This window comes from Struthio camelus, chromosome 1 (genome assembly GCF_040807025.1).
Source record: "Struthio camelus isolate bStrCam1 chromosome 1, bStrCam1.hap1, whole genome shotgun sequence".
Taxonomy (NCBI): domain Eukaryota; kingdom Metazoa; phylum Chordata; class Aves; order Struthioniformes; family Struthionidae; genus Struthio; species Struthio camelus.
In genome coordinates, this window is record NC_090942.1 from 119,891,004 (window position 1) to 119,907,459 (window position 16,456).

The window sequence follows — 16,456 nt, forward strand, 5'->3', positions numbered from 1 at the left end:
GTCAGTGACAAAGAATAAAGTGTTGGGAAAATAACGGTAGTTTTGGAACACGGCGTGGAGTTGGAACATGAGTGTAGAACATTTTGCCCTCTCTCCCGACTATTAATTCTAAAAGTTCTTTCTACAGAAGTAACTCGAAGACCACCGAGGTAAGAGACTAAAGAGAGTTATGGGAGGCAGATCCCTGCTTCCGTGAACAGAGCCAAACTCATGCTGTCACATCTACTCGCACAGTGCAGCCCTGAAAGCAGTGATTATGCAGTAACTCTGAACAGCGTTGCCTGCGGAGTAGTTGCCTCTAAAGGCCAGTGGAGGATATGTCATGGGGAGGAACGGAAACTTAGGGGGTAATTTTTCTTCAACACTTCCTCCACAAACCAGTGGAGAAATACTGCATCTAGATCCCAAATAACAATTAATGCCATATGGATGCTTCTAGTGGTGTTTGTAGTAGAGTTTATCAATGATTCAGTTATCACTGCATGAAATCTCTTCTTTCAAACCTGTCAATCTTGCGTGTGTATTTTTAATGCCTGTTGGCACAATTCTTGGAAAAACTGTGGGAGCTGATGCAGATTTACCAAATGGATTAGCCATTTGGGACTCCCACAACAGTAAAGGTGCTATTTCAAGCTATTTTGATCTAAAGGGGATTCCTGTATCTTAAAAGCCAGCTAGCGAATTGCTGCACTAATTAAGCTAGATTGAACTATGCACAGTAACCAGTATAATTAAATATGTATATAAGGACCTGATTCTGAGCATCCTTGAGCGCTGTGTGCTACTCAGCTTCAGGCCCTAAAAGCTTGCTTTACGTTGCAAAGCTGCTATTTTGCCAAAAGGCATTATGTCAGTCAGTGCTGAGATTGCATTCACTATGTGCTAGGCACTGGAGTAACAGTTCACACTGTTCTTCTGGTTAGTGCTTCCATATGGTGAAATTCATGCCAGTGAAGTGGGGTTGGGCGGAATATACACATTGCTTTAATCTAACTCTGACAACTACAAAAGGGCTTTAAGGCCTTGTGTCAGTGTCCGGCACTAAAAGGAATGAATCCAGTGAATTCTAGTGCCTTGTATCGTCTTGTACCATACGCAGGAGACTTAACACATTTCTCAGCTGAACACTTCCAGACTTGGTGGTGGGCATATTTTTTTTTAAACCGCAATATTCTAAGTTCCCAGTTTTTCCATGTTTTTTAGAGGGGGGAAAAAAAGTTTTTTTTCTCAATTTCAATGCCTTTAGGTTCATGACAATTGCTACCATTAGCATTGTTTTTCAAAGTAATAACACCAAGAGCAAATGTTGAGTATAAAAATTACGACATTTTAAGAGTTCTCTTTTACACAAAGAGGTATCTATTTACAACCTTAACTCTCTTCGGCCAGTTATTTTGTCTGTCCTTGTCGTTACAGTTTATCAGTCCTCCTTTGAAACAATAAGCGATCAGTAAGGCTTAAAGCTTTGTCCAGCTGCTCAGTCTCACTGTTTTGTGTGCTTTTTTGGTGCTGTGTTTTTAGCTGAAGTTCTTTGTCATCACAGTTGATGCTGTGACTAATTTGGCTAATTCTAGAAGAAAGGATTACGCTTGGATTTTGCACTGGTAATTTGAATTTCAGTAAAAAGTTACAATGAATGAGTAGTCTGGGTTATGCAGACAGTTGGGTGGGATGATACCTTCTGGCCTTCAAATCCATGGAATCTGTTTATTGCCATATGATTCAGTCTTAACTTCTGAGCCCGTCTAACGTCTTTTAGATGATTTTGTATGCGGAGCACCACATACAATGCCTGTGAATGTGTGCCTTGGATAAATGGGAAAGCTCCTAGTGGAGCTTTCACACAGTGAGGTAGAGATGTTACTGGTATACGGCAGTGTTGCCAAGTTTTTCCAATTTAGTCACATCTTACAATAGCTGTCATTTTTTTAAGTTTCAAATTGTTTTAAGGAAGAAACACATTTATTATATTTGAACAAAGAAAGAGAAAGTCTATAGTCCTCCTAATTGCAGAGTGAAGCTTGAGAAGGTGACTGCCATGGCTAACCCCCCCATCAAGCAAGAACCCACCATTATGTGTAAAACCTTAAGTCCTCTAAGGATTTCTGTAGGGTCTACTTAAGATGCTTTGTGCTCGGCGTAAGAAACCCCGTAACTCTCAGGTCTTCTGGTTTGCCTGGCGAGGTGCGCGCCAGAGCCGTGGCCCGGCTCCACCCTGGGTGAGTCGTGGTTGTGCTCTAGCCCTCTCTGTGCCCTGCTTTGCACAGGAAGGAAATCTCCAGGTGTGCTGGCCGGGGAGGCCTTGGGGAGTACTTCCGCAAGCGGGGAACCAGTACTTAAAGGTGTGTTGTAGCACCGCAAGTTAGTCCAGACACAGCCTTTAGCTCCCAAATTCAATTTGTTTGTTTTTTTTTTTTTGAGAGAGAGATTTCCTCAGAATTTGCAACTAACAGATAATAACTAATTAAAGGCAAAGCAGGAGAGATGTGAATGACAAATAGCGCCCTGGAGTGCCTGCAGCCCAGACGACGTGCTGGGCCGGTGCCTGAAAGTGACACAACCCTGCTGTCTGCTTTGGACGGTGACACAACCCTGCTGTCTATTTTGGATGACCTGATTTAATTACCCTGCTTGAGGGAAATGCAGAAAAGGAAGCACGCTTCAGAAAGAGTGACAGACCCATTCAACTGTTACAATGCCCTCTCTCCCCATAATCACAGCCGTTATTAGTTCTACAGATAAGAAGGTATTTTTTCCCCTAACCTTACGTCGTCATTCAGTCATTCAGCTGAGTTTGCTGCCTCGAGGGAAGTGTGCTTCTGCGGAGGACTTGGTAAACAATATAGGGGTACCTGTGGTCTCCAGAGGAGGGAGCTTTGTGCCGGGGTGACTACGGGGCCGTGCTGCCCAGGGAGCAGCAGGGAAGCAGCTTCTGCGCAGGCACCGCTCCGGGCCCGAGGTGAGAGGTAGCGGCTGCCGAGGGAACTTCACTGCCTCTCCTAGCCTGACCCTCCAGGTGGGCACCGGCCGGCAGAGCCCTAGCGCCTGGAAGAGGGGCCAGCGTGAGGAGAGGAAAAAAAAGCCGGAGTTTGTCGGGGAAGAAACAAGAGGGAATTGTGACTTCTTGAGTCTGCATCCCTTTCCACGGCTGGCTGTGGGCTGCCCCCTCTAGCACCACCCTTCATAAAGGGCTGGCCGGGCAGCCTGGGCATACGCGGTCTGTGGGTATAGTAAGGAAAAAAAAAAAAGCGCAGGGTGACACGGTCCGCATGTGAGGCAAGCAATCCAGATGCTAGTACGTCACCACTTCTCTTATCAAAGGTTAACAGCCAATTTCCATTACTATTTTTGTCCTTTATTGTGTGCAAATATGCAAGGATTTTAATAACAGCAGTGGCACTGTAAAAGCCACTGGGAAGACCCGAGAGCATGATATCTGATTTTCACCCGTCCATCTCATGCTGTTTTCACAAGTGAACCATATTGCTTATACAAAATCAGAGCAAACTTTTTTTAAAAAGGATTTTTTTAAAGGATTGAATAGTTGCAATTGTTAGAAAAAGGTGGCTTAGATACTGGATTAGGAATTTGCAGGATCAAAGTAGCAGTTAAGATGCCAGGGAACTCATCCAAATCGCAACATAGCCGATATTCTGTAGGGAACACTGTGCTGTTTTGTATACAGCCCTCTTGCGTCCAAGTAACTTAAAACCTGAAGAATTGAAATGATTACAAATATCAGACTAAATCTTTCAAGGCGTTGAGTGCCCCCAACTCACCTGGGGCTGAATACTCCTTTACCCTGTGGCCCCTTCTGCTCTGAAGGCAGTGTAAAAGGCATTCAGCCCCAGTAAATGCCACTGGGGGCCCCTGTACAGTATCAGACCACAGCAAAGTAGCTTGGGTGCAGCTGGGCATTGGGCCCATTTTCATGGCAATACTCAGCACTTTTTAGCGGCAGGCTCATGAGGGGTGGCTCTGGCAGGAAGGCTCGATATTTGTGATTTCGATCACGTAGAAAATGTAGAGGATAGATTCTGCCAATTTTGTTTAATCTGTAAGAAGCCTCAGCAGTATCTGCAGGGCTGTTCCCCTGAGATCCAGATGCAAACATAGGACATGAAATTCTGTCCATCCTGAATTCAGTGGCAATGCTCAGATTGAGTTCGACGAGGTGAGGAACTCACCTGCACCTTTGGTACATTGGAGGATGCCCTACAAATCTTTTTTTCATGACAAATAAAGCAGCAGAAGCTCTTAGTACTTTCTCCTTACTGAATAAGTTGGTTTTGGAAGGTTTTGTTTTGTTTTTCTTTGCCTTGAATGTGGATGACCTTGCTGTTCTAGAAGCTGAGGATTGATTTTAGAGAGAACTATATAGAATTTAATGAATGTATGAGAATAAAATAAAACCGTTCAAAATAGAGTTATCGTATACACATGAATAGAAAGTTTGATTAACGGTGAAAGAGTTGGGGAAAAGATTTGCTTTGATTGCAGTACATTGGGTTGTCATAAAAATGGTTTGTGTCTAATTTCTGTGGGTTTACTTTAAGTATAGGACATGGAAGGATCTTGTTTCACTTGTAGACTCATATTCCCATGTCCTTTGTCTTTCCTGTCTTGCGCAAATCTTCCATTCATCCACACATGTTCTCTACTTCAAGACAGATTTCAACCAGGTGTGATGGAGGGGTAGAGATTACAAAGTTTCACAAATATAGGTGAGGAAAGTCTTTGAATTAAATCACCCCTAATAATTTTCAATCACAATGGCTAACTAGTAGTGGTCAAAGGTAGCAGCCTGCATGTTGCTGCCACAGTATTTTGCAGAAGAACAGAGAGAAGGACAGGAGGAGGTAGTTTTACAGGTATTTGTGGTGATAAGAAAAATCCTGGCGAAAAGTCAATACAGAATAAAACACAAATCAGAAAAAGAGATTTCGTTACCTCTGCTGCTCATGGGACTACTCTTTAGAAGATGCAAGCGGATGGTACATGTGGACAGCCGCACACAGATCCTACCTCTCCCTCTCCTGGTAACACTGACAAATTCTCTAGTAAATACAAAATTCTATATATTTTAGTTTGTTTTTTTTCTATCTGAGCGTCCAGCGACTGTATTGTCCAGCATTTATGGGCTGCCTTTCTTCTCAGTTATCCTAGCATGTGATTCAACTGTATACAGAGAATCATTTTAATCATCACTTGTGTGAGGACAGTTACCTAGGGACCTGGAAATACAAAATGTCAATTTAAGGCAAACGGCAGAGAATACCTTAACCAATTGGAATGAAGGAGTCTAGGCCACAAAAACAAGTAATAGCCCTTCCTACTTTTGAGAACATGGGATTGTCAGTAACCACAGTCACAAGGGCCGGAGCCCATTTGTTGTCTGTGAAATTACATCCCCGGCACCGTGCTCCTGCTGCAGTACGGGTACAGCTCTGACTCATTGCCGCTTACTGGATCACAGTGCCGCGACCTGTTGTTTTTCAGGCCTGACGTAAAGGTTGACCCATTCATAGAACCACGCGGTGTGGCAACGGGCCATACGTCCAACCTTGACTACGGTGCCCTTTCCAGAGACTGATTGTGGTTTTCGTATTACCTAATGAGCTTATCATTTCCTGTACTAGTTGTAACACAGCTAAATATTTTCTAGGTTACCTAACCAAACTTCTGCAAAATCACACTGCCTACGCCTGCGATGGGGAGCGTTTGAGTCTGCACTGTCCTCGGCATTCAACAATAAGTGTTCAGTCAGCGTTTTACGGGCAAGACTACCAGATGTGTAGTACCCAGCAGCCTGAAACCAGGATGACAGAACCCATAAACTGTGTGGCACCCACCTCTTTGCAGGTATCACATGTTGTAAAGGTTCTTGATGCAAAATGTTTTTAAAGATTTCCATGTGGTGAGCTATGCTGTATGAAAAAAATGCAAGTATGCACAACGTTGAATGAAATGACATCATACTCCTGTCTGTTTATCATGCAAAGTATTACACGAGGAGTTCATCTGACCAGCAGGAGGTATCAATCACATGCCTGTCAATATATCGTTAGGCTTGTGAAAAGCTTTGTAGTTTTCCTACTATTTTGGTAAGCCTTACTTTGAAAACCCCGTTCTCAATGGTCTTTAGTGTAATCAGTTCCCTTCTAATCAAGGACTGGGTCATGACGGAAGTAGGCCAGCCTTAATCCATCACACAGGCCCTCCTTATCCCCAGGAGACGATACACACCTGGCATGGCTGGGTTACAAGTGCACTGAGAGTAGTGGCATTCTGTTCTGTTCCATGCATATCTTCAGTCAGAGAAAAGGCCCAGTCACAGCTAAATAGCAGATCCTAAGCACTTCTGCAGCCACCTACGTTTCCATGAGTAGAGGGTTTTTATCAGTAGTACCCTGTGGTTTGCTTCCTGGGCCTTACGCTTTATAAATTGGTACTTTCTGCTGTGGAGACTTTTTAACAAGGCTTAGAAGGTCTGGCTTACAGTGTGTTTCATTGTAGCGAAAAGGTCCAGTCTCAGGCCCAATTCAGCAAATCGTTGCAAAAAATAGAAAGTCGGTGGGATCTGAACACGTTCTATCAGTGAAGCTGTTGTAAGTGCTTTACCAAAACTTTCCTTCCTTGAAACATTTGTGCTTGTAGCTGGCACATTGCTTCTTGACAACAGGGTTTCTCTGTTCCCGCTACTAGTGAGTTGAAGGCTTTAACAAAGTGGTTTGGGTGTAATGTCCTCTCTCCAGAAACAATGTTAGGGCAGCTTTTTAAGTGTGCCTTGCACATGCTGTACTGCAGGTTCTAAAGACATTCCAGACATGACCTGTGGGCCATGTGAAAGTACAGCTCTCCACTACAAACTGTAGGCCAGATGCATCCTTGATGTCATTTTACTGACTACAGAGGGGTGACACCAATGATTATTTTTGGGACTGTGAGTCTTGAGTGCCTTTGTGAAGTCTCCATGGACAGTTTTTTTCCCTTGGGTATAATAAACACAGCATGGGATAACTGTTGTATAAACGATCATCAACATTCAGGCACTGTGAGTGATCAAAGACGTGAAAGCATTTTGACAAGGCCACAAACGTGAGAGAGACGAATGCTCTGCATCTCGGGGATTTCCGGTTCTGTCAAGGAGAAGAGATATGTCCTGTAAACTGATTTCTTAGAAAAGAGCACCAGTGATCTCATCCTCCCCCCCCCCCCCCGCTTTCCCTTTGGAACCGTATCTGCAATCTGCATAATCAGGCATGATGCTATCCTGCAGTCAGGAGGAAGCATAACAGGCATTTTATACAGTGACCTCTTATTAAAAGGATCACGGCAAAGTTCGATCTGTTCCGAGATATTAATAGCCCAATGCTATCTCAGTGGGGTTATCATTGTTTGCTTTCATGGCTGCGTTTTTTTGCACAGCAACACAATAGAAAATGTGACTGCTCTTTGCATTAATAAAGGAAAATACAAACATGCACAAGAGATGATTCAGCTCAGGTGCAAAGAGAAGGTGATTCAGTAGGGGACAGCTATCCCCGCTTACTCCTGATGTAACTTTTACCTGGCCTATTCCAGAACAATCCTAAATTAAGGAGGAGTTATTTGTTTGACTTGCAACATTTTAAAAGAAGAACTGAGTGATCAAATTAAGTCTGCTGTGCTTTTTCCTCCCTTTTAAGCTCTTTAACATGCACTTAATCCTCAAAAAGTGTTGGATGCAAGCCTTCTGTGGAGGGGAACAAAAAGATGAGAGAGTTATAGGATCACTGCAATGTGCTGCCAATGTGTATCATTCTGCTCGAGAGGGATGGCTTCCAGGGATGAGAGAGGACAGTCAACCGCTGCCAACTCTCTGAGCCTGGAAACAAGAGTGTAGCTTACGCTAACCACAGTGGTAACTTTGTGATTTGGCCTCTTGGCATGACTGAGACCCCTTCTGATGAGAAATCAGAAAAATTGCCCCTGGATTTTATGGGGTACCTGAAACTGTCACAGAATAGTACCTTACAGCTACTCCTGTTATGGTTTGCGTGACCTAGAGACACTCCATATCACAGTCTGCAGTGATTTCAATCATCAAGAATCATGGACACAACACGAATTATTCAAAAATAGTGTATACGACGCCCTCTCTAAATTGAGTTTTGAATGTGAACAGCAATTTCATAAGTACATTGCTTACCCATTTAAACTCTTTTCTTGAATGCTTTGGCTTCTGACTGTGTTAAAACAGGCCTCAGACTCACCTCCGACAACACTGTTACTTTTTCCCACTTTCACTATCATTGCTGCAGCTCCAAAAGCTCTGATGCAGTAGGAACGCTAGTGTGAGCAAGCTTCTGGCACTATGAGTCCTCAGTCCTTTTGCTGGCCTCAGAGCAGGTCCACATGACATGTGGTGGCCTTTCTGCTGTCCTCCTTCCATTGCCACTCCCAATGAAGCATGGTATATTGCTGGGCAAAAAAAATCTGGGGTAGATGTGGCCTTAAAATAGCATTTTAGCAAATGAAGCAGACTTAGGACAGACAGACACACATTTGTACCAGCCGGTCAAAACAATTCTGAAATTGGTTCTAGCAGCAAGTCAAGTAAATACTTAATCACGTGTATAACTGCAAGCAAGAGAAGTCCCCTACTGAGCACCCACTAGGTGCATGCTTGAGTATAGCTAAGCACACCAAGTCTAGAACTCTTCCAAGTTAAGGTCTTACAGGGCATGGTGGACTTAAGCGAGATGAAATGGTTAAAAAGTCACCTTTTTGAGTTGTTTGTTGCCACCCTTCAGCTGCATGTTGCACTCCCATGCATACTGTCAGGAAGACGCATGTGTGCCGCAGGTGCGTCGGTGAAAAGACTGGAGGCTGAGTGTGCTCTCACCTGTTTTGGGCTCTGTTCTGAGTGCAAAACACCACTGAGGTGGTGGGCACGTAGTGCGATTTGACTGCTTCATTGGTGATGGAGAGAAAAGTAACAAAACTCAGCAAACTGATAACATCCTAAGTTGCCATGGATATTGCTGCTATGAATGTATGTGTATGTGTAAACTCATCATGTATGTGTATGTGTAAACTCATCCAGGGCTCAAAGTCCAGTAGAGATGTGGCCTCGATCCTGTGATGCAACCGTTACCTATGTTTTTATGGCCAAAAAAATTGTGAAAGAATGATTTCTCTCATGTATAGAGCAAAGTATGATTAAGTGTTCTCATTGCTATATAGCCTCATATCTTGTTTTCAAGACTATCCTTTTTGCCCATTGTTCTAGAAAGTACTGGATGAATGCCAAAACCTGAGATCCTGCCAACTCCTTGTCAATAGTCGGGTTTTTGGACCTGATCTATGTCCAGGAACCACTAAATTCCTCCTTGTCTCCTTTAAATGCAAACCTAGTAAGTAATCCACATCAGGCAAATGTGTTTCTGTGTGTGTTTCATTGTTTGTTTTGGTTAGAATGCCACTGCACAGGGCTTTGCATAAATCCGTGTGAAGTTTTGAGACTCTTAGATTAATAGCAACTTTTTTTTTTCCTATTATACCATAGCTCTCTATTGTGCTTACAACTTCAGTGTGCTTGCTCCAATTTAATGACCAGTGTTAATTTGTCAAAATCAAATGTCAAACATCAGACTAGAAGGGAAAAATGTTTTGGAAATTATGTTTATAGACGTGGCAATGGTGAGGTAGAAAGGTAGAGGTAAATAGCAAAAAGCTTGCTTGCTTGCTTGCTTGCACTAAGGACCCAAGATTAATGAGATTATACCATAATAAGGAATATGCAAAAATGCCTAACAAGGTAGAACCAAACCTTAGACACTTTCAAAGATCCTCTGTCACTGCCTGCTGTTTCTGGAATAATCACTGGGTGATACACATGCATTGGCTGTTTTTAATATAGAATTACCTGTATTTTCTACAGGTGATTGACATTGATAAAGGGACAAATCCCGCCTCAAAGATAATGCACTTTTTAAACATGAGAAGAGCGTTAGCAGGGTTAAGACAGACAGCCATGATGAAGTTTCATTTATTGGTGGTTTTTAATTGTTATTTTTGTTGTTGTTGCAATTATACTTGAGAACAAGCCTCAGTTGCCCAGGCGCTCAGTTTGCTTTGGCAGCTAATCTCCAGTGTGGCAGAAATGGGTCCCAAAGAAAATATTTGAATGATGATTTATGGGTAGGTTTGCAAGCCAACTCAGAAATACCATCCCACAGCTGAAGGAGAAAGCACAAAAGGTATTTTCTTTAATCAGAGCATTAAGATTGACATCACTGGTGGAACAGGAACAGGGGTGGCATAGCAAACTGAAGGGCCAATTTATGCAGAGTAATGAAGTAAAAGCAAAAATACTGGAACGGTGTAGGCAGTTCTTGCCTTTGGCAAAGCACTGGCACATGATTCCCAGAGAGATTTACTGGGCGAATCTTCAGAAAAATAAAAATGTGTCCAAACTTAACATTTTAATGATCTGCATTATTTTACAGTTTACAGATAACCTTTCCAGGTTATAATTTCTGCATTGTTAATAGTATCTGCATTTGCGTATCGTAGCTGTACCTGTATCATTAGAAATCTCTCTTTACTAATAAGTAGCGGGTTGTGATCCTCTGTTACTTTTTTAAGGCACTTAGTATTTTGCCCACTGCAAATGAGCTATTTTCAATATATAATACTGTGTGATCTGAATTTTACCAAAGTTGGTCAAAAGTATATTTAACAGCAAGTTCTGCCTTCAGAATTGAGGGAGATGGCCAGTTGCAGTGCAAATTACGTGACCTCATTTGACAGGAAATTTATATTCCTAAGTATGATACTAAGATTGTTAGGCCTAACTGTAGAAAACATCCTCACTCAGGAAATCACTTGAGTATAACTTGAAGCATATGCTAGAATCTCCTTGCCTTCAAGCAGACACTTGAGCGATTTCCTGAATCCCTTAGTTTTTCCTCTCATGTAGAAAGGTGGTGTTTTTGTTTGTTGCTCTATCTCTGCAGATGTCTCTGTTGTATTTTTATCCTTGTCTTGCCCTATATCACTTGAGGGTTTGTTTCTTTTGTCTGTACTTCCACAGCCTCTCCTGCAACTTACAGAGCACAGCTGTGCAGACACACAGCCCAGCTTTAGGCTGTCAGCCCTTGTGTCAGAGCGCCTGTTTCCTCGGCACGATCTTCGTGGGGTACAGCACAAAGCCCTACTTCTGCAGAAGTAGCAATCTGCAGCAGGTCAAGTGTTTTTAAAAAAGCTGTGAGGGCTGAAGAGCTCAGGTGGAAGGAACTGGACCATTACCATTAAAAATTAAGCCATTCTTCTTTTTATTCTGTTCTAAGTGAACCGATTATGTTTTCTTCGTTGAATAGATAGAGTTTTTCCTCTCTCTAGTTCCTTTAGCACCAACACCCGCAGTCCACTCACAGCAATACCAGTCGGTAACAATAAGATTTCCCTTTGTCCCTGCTCGGCTCAGGAACCTCCTTTTCCTGTTTTCACATTTCTGAAAGACATGAAATGGAGCAGACTAAACTCTTCTCCCCGGTCTTATCCACACTAAAAAGGGTTTGCCACCATACCTAAGCCAGGAGGACTTGAGTGGTAAAGGCTACAAGCAAAGAGGCTGCTTAGATGAGAAAGACACCTCTTTGGCCAGGCAGCAGATTTTAACCAGAGGTCCCCTAGGTGGGATAAACCCTGCTGTCTAAAAGATAATCTCACTGATTTACCTGCCTCTGTGCTGAGGACATTGCCTGTGTGCCTATGCCAGCTGGGAAAGGGAGAGGGTGTATTTTTCTCAGGCTCCCGATTCCCGTTGCTTTGTCAGCAAGACTTTCAAATGAGCCCTTGCCGGAGAGTCCCGCCCAGGGAAACCCACTGACCTTGGTGGAGCGAGGCGGATGTAGCCGAGACCACAGTCTGGCTCAGGGCATCTAGCCCATCCCCATGCTTTTGTGCCTCCTATTCTTCAGCGCTCGCTCTGTGCCGCGCGCGGTGGCACTGGGCGCTGCCAGCCACCCCCATGATTGATGAGCGGTCTGAGACTCTCAGCACTTGGGCAGACGTTTAAAATAGGCGTAGAATGCAACATTGTCCTTGGGAGAAACAAAAGGGAAGCATGAGGTTTCTTGTACTGAACGGCTGTGGAAAGCAGGCCAGGAAATCAGGCAGGATCAGGGGAGGCTGTTCTGCTGGGAGAGGAGGCTGGCAAAAGTTAATTTTTTAATTCGTTTTAAAAAGGAGCTGGAGGCTTTGGATAGTCATAAGGGAACAATTGAGTTGGAGGAAACACTCCATGTTGCTATTGGCTTTGTCTCTGGTTGTAATTGTGCCACATTTCGCTCACAACAGAACTTACAGAAAGGCTGTTTTCTCTCATGCTGCTATATGCTATTAACAGTCCAGCTGAGTAAATTGCCTCATGCTACCGTGTTGTTACTTGCTTCTATTTTAGCTGAATACAAAACCAAATCAGCATGTGAAAACCAGGAACTGAAACTCCACTGTCAGGAGTCAAAGTTCCTTATCATCTACTCCGCCACCTATGGCAGATCGGCACAGGAAGAGAACATCTGCTCGACAGAAATGGAGCGCGTCCCCCCCTTCGGTAGGTTTTTACGCTGTCGATACAACTTTTTTGAGTGGGTGCACAGAGGAGGGGGAAAAAGGAAGGGGAGAAAACTTCAGACACAAGAGCAACGGAAGTGCTCTTTGGAAGTGTCAGTGACTGAAACATAGGAGAGATTATTTTTAAAACTCAAATTGCCCAGTATGAGGGAGAAAAATAGTGTAAGAAATGTAGCAAAGTAATAACCCTTGCTGTAGTTAATCAGTCCTTACTATAATTAACTGTAAAAACTGGTTCTGTTGGCTATCTTTACTGTAAGCAACTTGTACTAAATATCAGCTGTTTACCTCCCTTCTTCCAATTTCTGGCAGTGATTAAGGCAACAAGTGTGTCACAACACCTTGTCTACTCTGATCTCTGTTTTTGCTAGCTGTTCCTTTACCTTAAATTAAGATTGTAAAGACAAACTCCTTAGGTCAGGGTCCATCACTTTAGATGCTGCTGTATGTCCAGACTCCAAGACTACGTTATACTGGTAAATTAAATGTGCCTGGGACTTTTCTCTGGCACTGAGTTCAGCAGGCAGGAAGTGGCCTGTGTATGTAGCGTTAAACTCTCCTGCCTTCCGAAGCAGAGTGACTGCACGCAAACTGCCTCTTGGGGCTGCTCTCCAGCCTGTGCTAGCTCCTGAACTGTGATGGGGAGTTACTGGGAGGATGCTGATGGCGCAGGCCAGAAAGGTGCAGGTACTGTACTTAACAGCATGGAGCACTGTCTTACAGGGTCAGGAACGTTCCCTGGCACTGCTGGTTTACTAGTACAGGTGCGTGCCAAAGGATCTGAATATAAATAATAGCAATAATAGTAATAACAACAGTAATAATGACACTTTGGTCACAGACTATAAACACTTTCAGACACGGGATGTTCCCCTTTCAAATGGGACCCAAAACATTGTAGCTAGTTGTATGGTCTACATCAATAACCAGTCATTGACTTCAGCCTACAGTCTCAGCTGGTGTATGACTAAAGACTGATGACTCAATTCTTATCGCTAAATATCTGGATTGATAGTAGCATGAGACTGTGAAGGTGCCTTATGCTTGCACGAATAATATGTTCAATGGCTGACACTGAAGACGTGAAAGTAAGTTTTCAGGCCATGGAGAAGGGCAGCACAAGATCCGTGTACTCTTCACATCCCTTAAAACCACATAGGGAAGGGCTTGCATGACTGATGCCTGCCCCCTGCAAAGGCTGAACTTTTGCTCACTTCTGAGAAACATGCTACAAGTGAAATCTATAAGAAGCATCTCTGAACATCAAGAAGAGATCAATGATTAGCCTTAAAAGCCATTTGTCTGCAAGCCAATGTTTCTGTTTAGTTTCATATATATTATTAAAAATGTATTGGCTGAAAGTTGTATTCTGTTCTTGTACCAGAATCTATTTACAAAGTCAATATCAAAAAGAAGATACAAGAGTCTTCATGCAAATAAGCCAGATTTTTGTATTCATAAAACCATGGACTATCCTGATTTACTCCATCACGGATCTGGACCCTAGGCTTGTGTCCATTTTAAGTAATTTTCCTTTCTTTGAGAGCTCTTCAAGTTCTTTAATAGGTCAACTTTTAAGGTAATTAGGGATTATGTGCAGTCATCCCATGCTTTCCAACTGTTCCATGAGGTCTTATGAGAGAGCGAAAGGTTTCTTTCTACATTAATTTGTGATGGATTTGGATTGCCAGTCTAGCCTGGACATTGTCAGGTCTGTGGTTCACACCGCCTGTCTTGTGAAGACCTTCACACAGACTTTGAGGGACTCTAGCTCTACCTATCTGTTCTGTGGAGGAAACATTTTAGCAGGTTTCTGAAGGACCCATGCATCCTTCCTGATGATGGCCTTAGTATAAGACTTGGAGAGCAGAGTCAGCTCAGAAGGCAGGTCCAGAAAGGCTACCGCCATATTAATTTCTTGCACTTTGCTCACCTCTTGAAATTGCTCACTTGCCTGTAATATCAGTGCTGGCAGTTCACAGATCAGAATGCTGCAAACCCTTCTTAATGGATAAAGTTTCCCATTATAAATAAATAAAGTATTTGGAACAGCAACAAATTCTCTGCTAGGCCTCCAACGTATGTGCACCCCTTGAGCAACACCCTGGCTATTGCTGCTCTCTTGTTCTCTGAAACAGTCTATGGTAATAGGAGACGGCATAAAGCCTGAGACAAACACAAGGTTCGTCTCTATCTATATAAGGTAGGTCCTTATATAGATTTTCCGTTACTTAATGAAAGTAGTTGGCCTCTTCCTGCATGGGGCCAGTGACTCTCTGCAATGAGTATGATTTTCAAAATCACCTATGTGGTTTAAGAGTATGCATCCAGTTACCACAAGAGACTTGGCCCTTAGGAATCAAATCCAGCTGACTCCGGATCTATCCATCTGGAGATTAATTCTTATTCATGCGGTTATTTAAGCACATACAGATGCCAGCGATGAATAATAGGACTTTTGAAGTGTCTGTGTACCTTTTACCCACCGAAAGCAATGGTAATTTGAATGTCAAGATTGTTTTAGGGATTCAAGACAATTTAGAAAACTTATTTCAGCTGCTCTTCATTCTGGAATCAGAGAGTCCATATACATGAATATATTTGCACCAAAAGCTAAATCTGCTCCAGCGCACAGCCACTGTTGTTTCTACCCACGTTTATGTACGTCAGCCTTAAGACAGTGCTCAAGCCTTTCCATTTCTTTTAGTGAATGACTGGGAAGCTGTGAGAAGTTGTTTTAGTACTCTCCAGGTATAAATCATCTGTAGGGTCCTGTGACGTGTATAGCAAGCCTCCAGTGTGCTCAGAGTGTTACATCTACCCATACTGGATATCGTACTGCTAGGAGTATGGATATAGAATTAATTAGATACTTCTCAAGGTTTTGGTGACCTTACGTTACATGGAGTATAGCTGATAAGCAATTCATGACAAACGGCAGCTTTGGACTGAAACAGATGTATTCTGAATTATCCCTCTTCTATGAACATGCTATCAAATCAACTAACAGATGCTCAGAGCTATGCTTCAAAGGGAACACAGGAAGACCTAAAATTTCATTAGCATAAAGGCACTTCTCCATATAATAAATAAAGTCTATAAATCCGTCCCTGTTATTGGTGATATCTGTGTAGCCTCTGAGCACCATGAGCTCTCAGCATTTCATAGGAACCTGAGCATCTGCTCAGCATTTAGTGTGACTGCCTCCTCTTCAAACTAGTTTTCCGAGCCATTTCAATAATGTAACCTAGGTGCCATTTCCAGTACAGAGGAAGAAGAGCAGTGGGATCATGGTGTCTTCTCATCTAGATAAAGCCTTTGGCCATCAGACAATAGAGTTGCCCTCTGGTCCCGTGATTAGTTAAGTCTTGCTTATACTAGGCAGTAGAACAGCTTCAGCTGGAGACGATGCCACCCAGAAAGGCTCATGCAGGATGGGTTATGGAAGACACGCATTCAATCCCTGTTCTGATTCAGATAGACAGAGGATCTGAATCTGGGTAAAAATTTGAACTGCTAGCACAAGAAACTCTCTAACACATACCGTAGCCAATACAATGCCACTACTTCAGTGTCAGGAGTGATACTTACCTATATGTGTAACTTCCACCTTCATTTCCAAATGCTTTTTGCTTTTGTTTCAAAGTGACCAGAAACCAAAAGCTGTGCTTTGAGCAACTCGTCTAGCTTGAAACTGTTTGAGGGAGAGGAAGATTTGTCCAAAGGTGTAGTTTCCACTTAAATCAATATAAAACACTTTCTCCATTTTTCCACTGTCACCATCAAACTGAAAAAAGGTATTTTTACATGGCTCTGGTCTTGCTCTCCAACT

General features: G+C 42.9%; 1 protein-coding gene across 2 annotated transcripts in view; it reads left to right on the forward strand.

The window, feature by feature from the left end:
• EVA1C (eva-1 homolog C) overlaps positions 1-16,456 on the forward strand; it is a 40,805-nt gene that overhangs the window by 9,291 nt on the left and 15,058 nt on the right. Inside the window, exons 1-4 of one of the 2 annotated variants that reach the window (XM_068912320.1) lie at positions 4,924-5,039; positions 5,666-5,862; positions 9,275-9,398; positions 12,452-12,604. In XM_068912320.1, the coding sequence (XP_068768421.1) occupies positions 4,982-5,039; positions 5,666-5,862; positions 9,275-9,398; positions 12,452-12,604 (532 nt within the window). In that variant the 5' untranslated portion in view covers positions 4,924-4,981. Of the gene's footprint in view, positions 1-4,923; positions 5,040-5,665; positions 5,863-9,274; positions 9,399-12,451; positions 12,605-16,456 lie in introns of those variants that run through there. The other variant, XM_068912312.1, reaches the window with a different exon arrangement.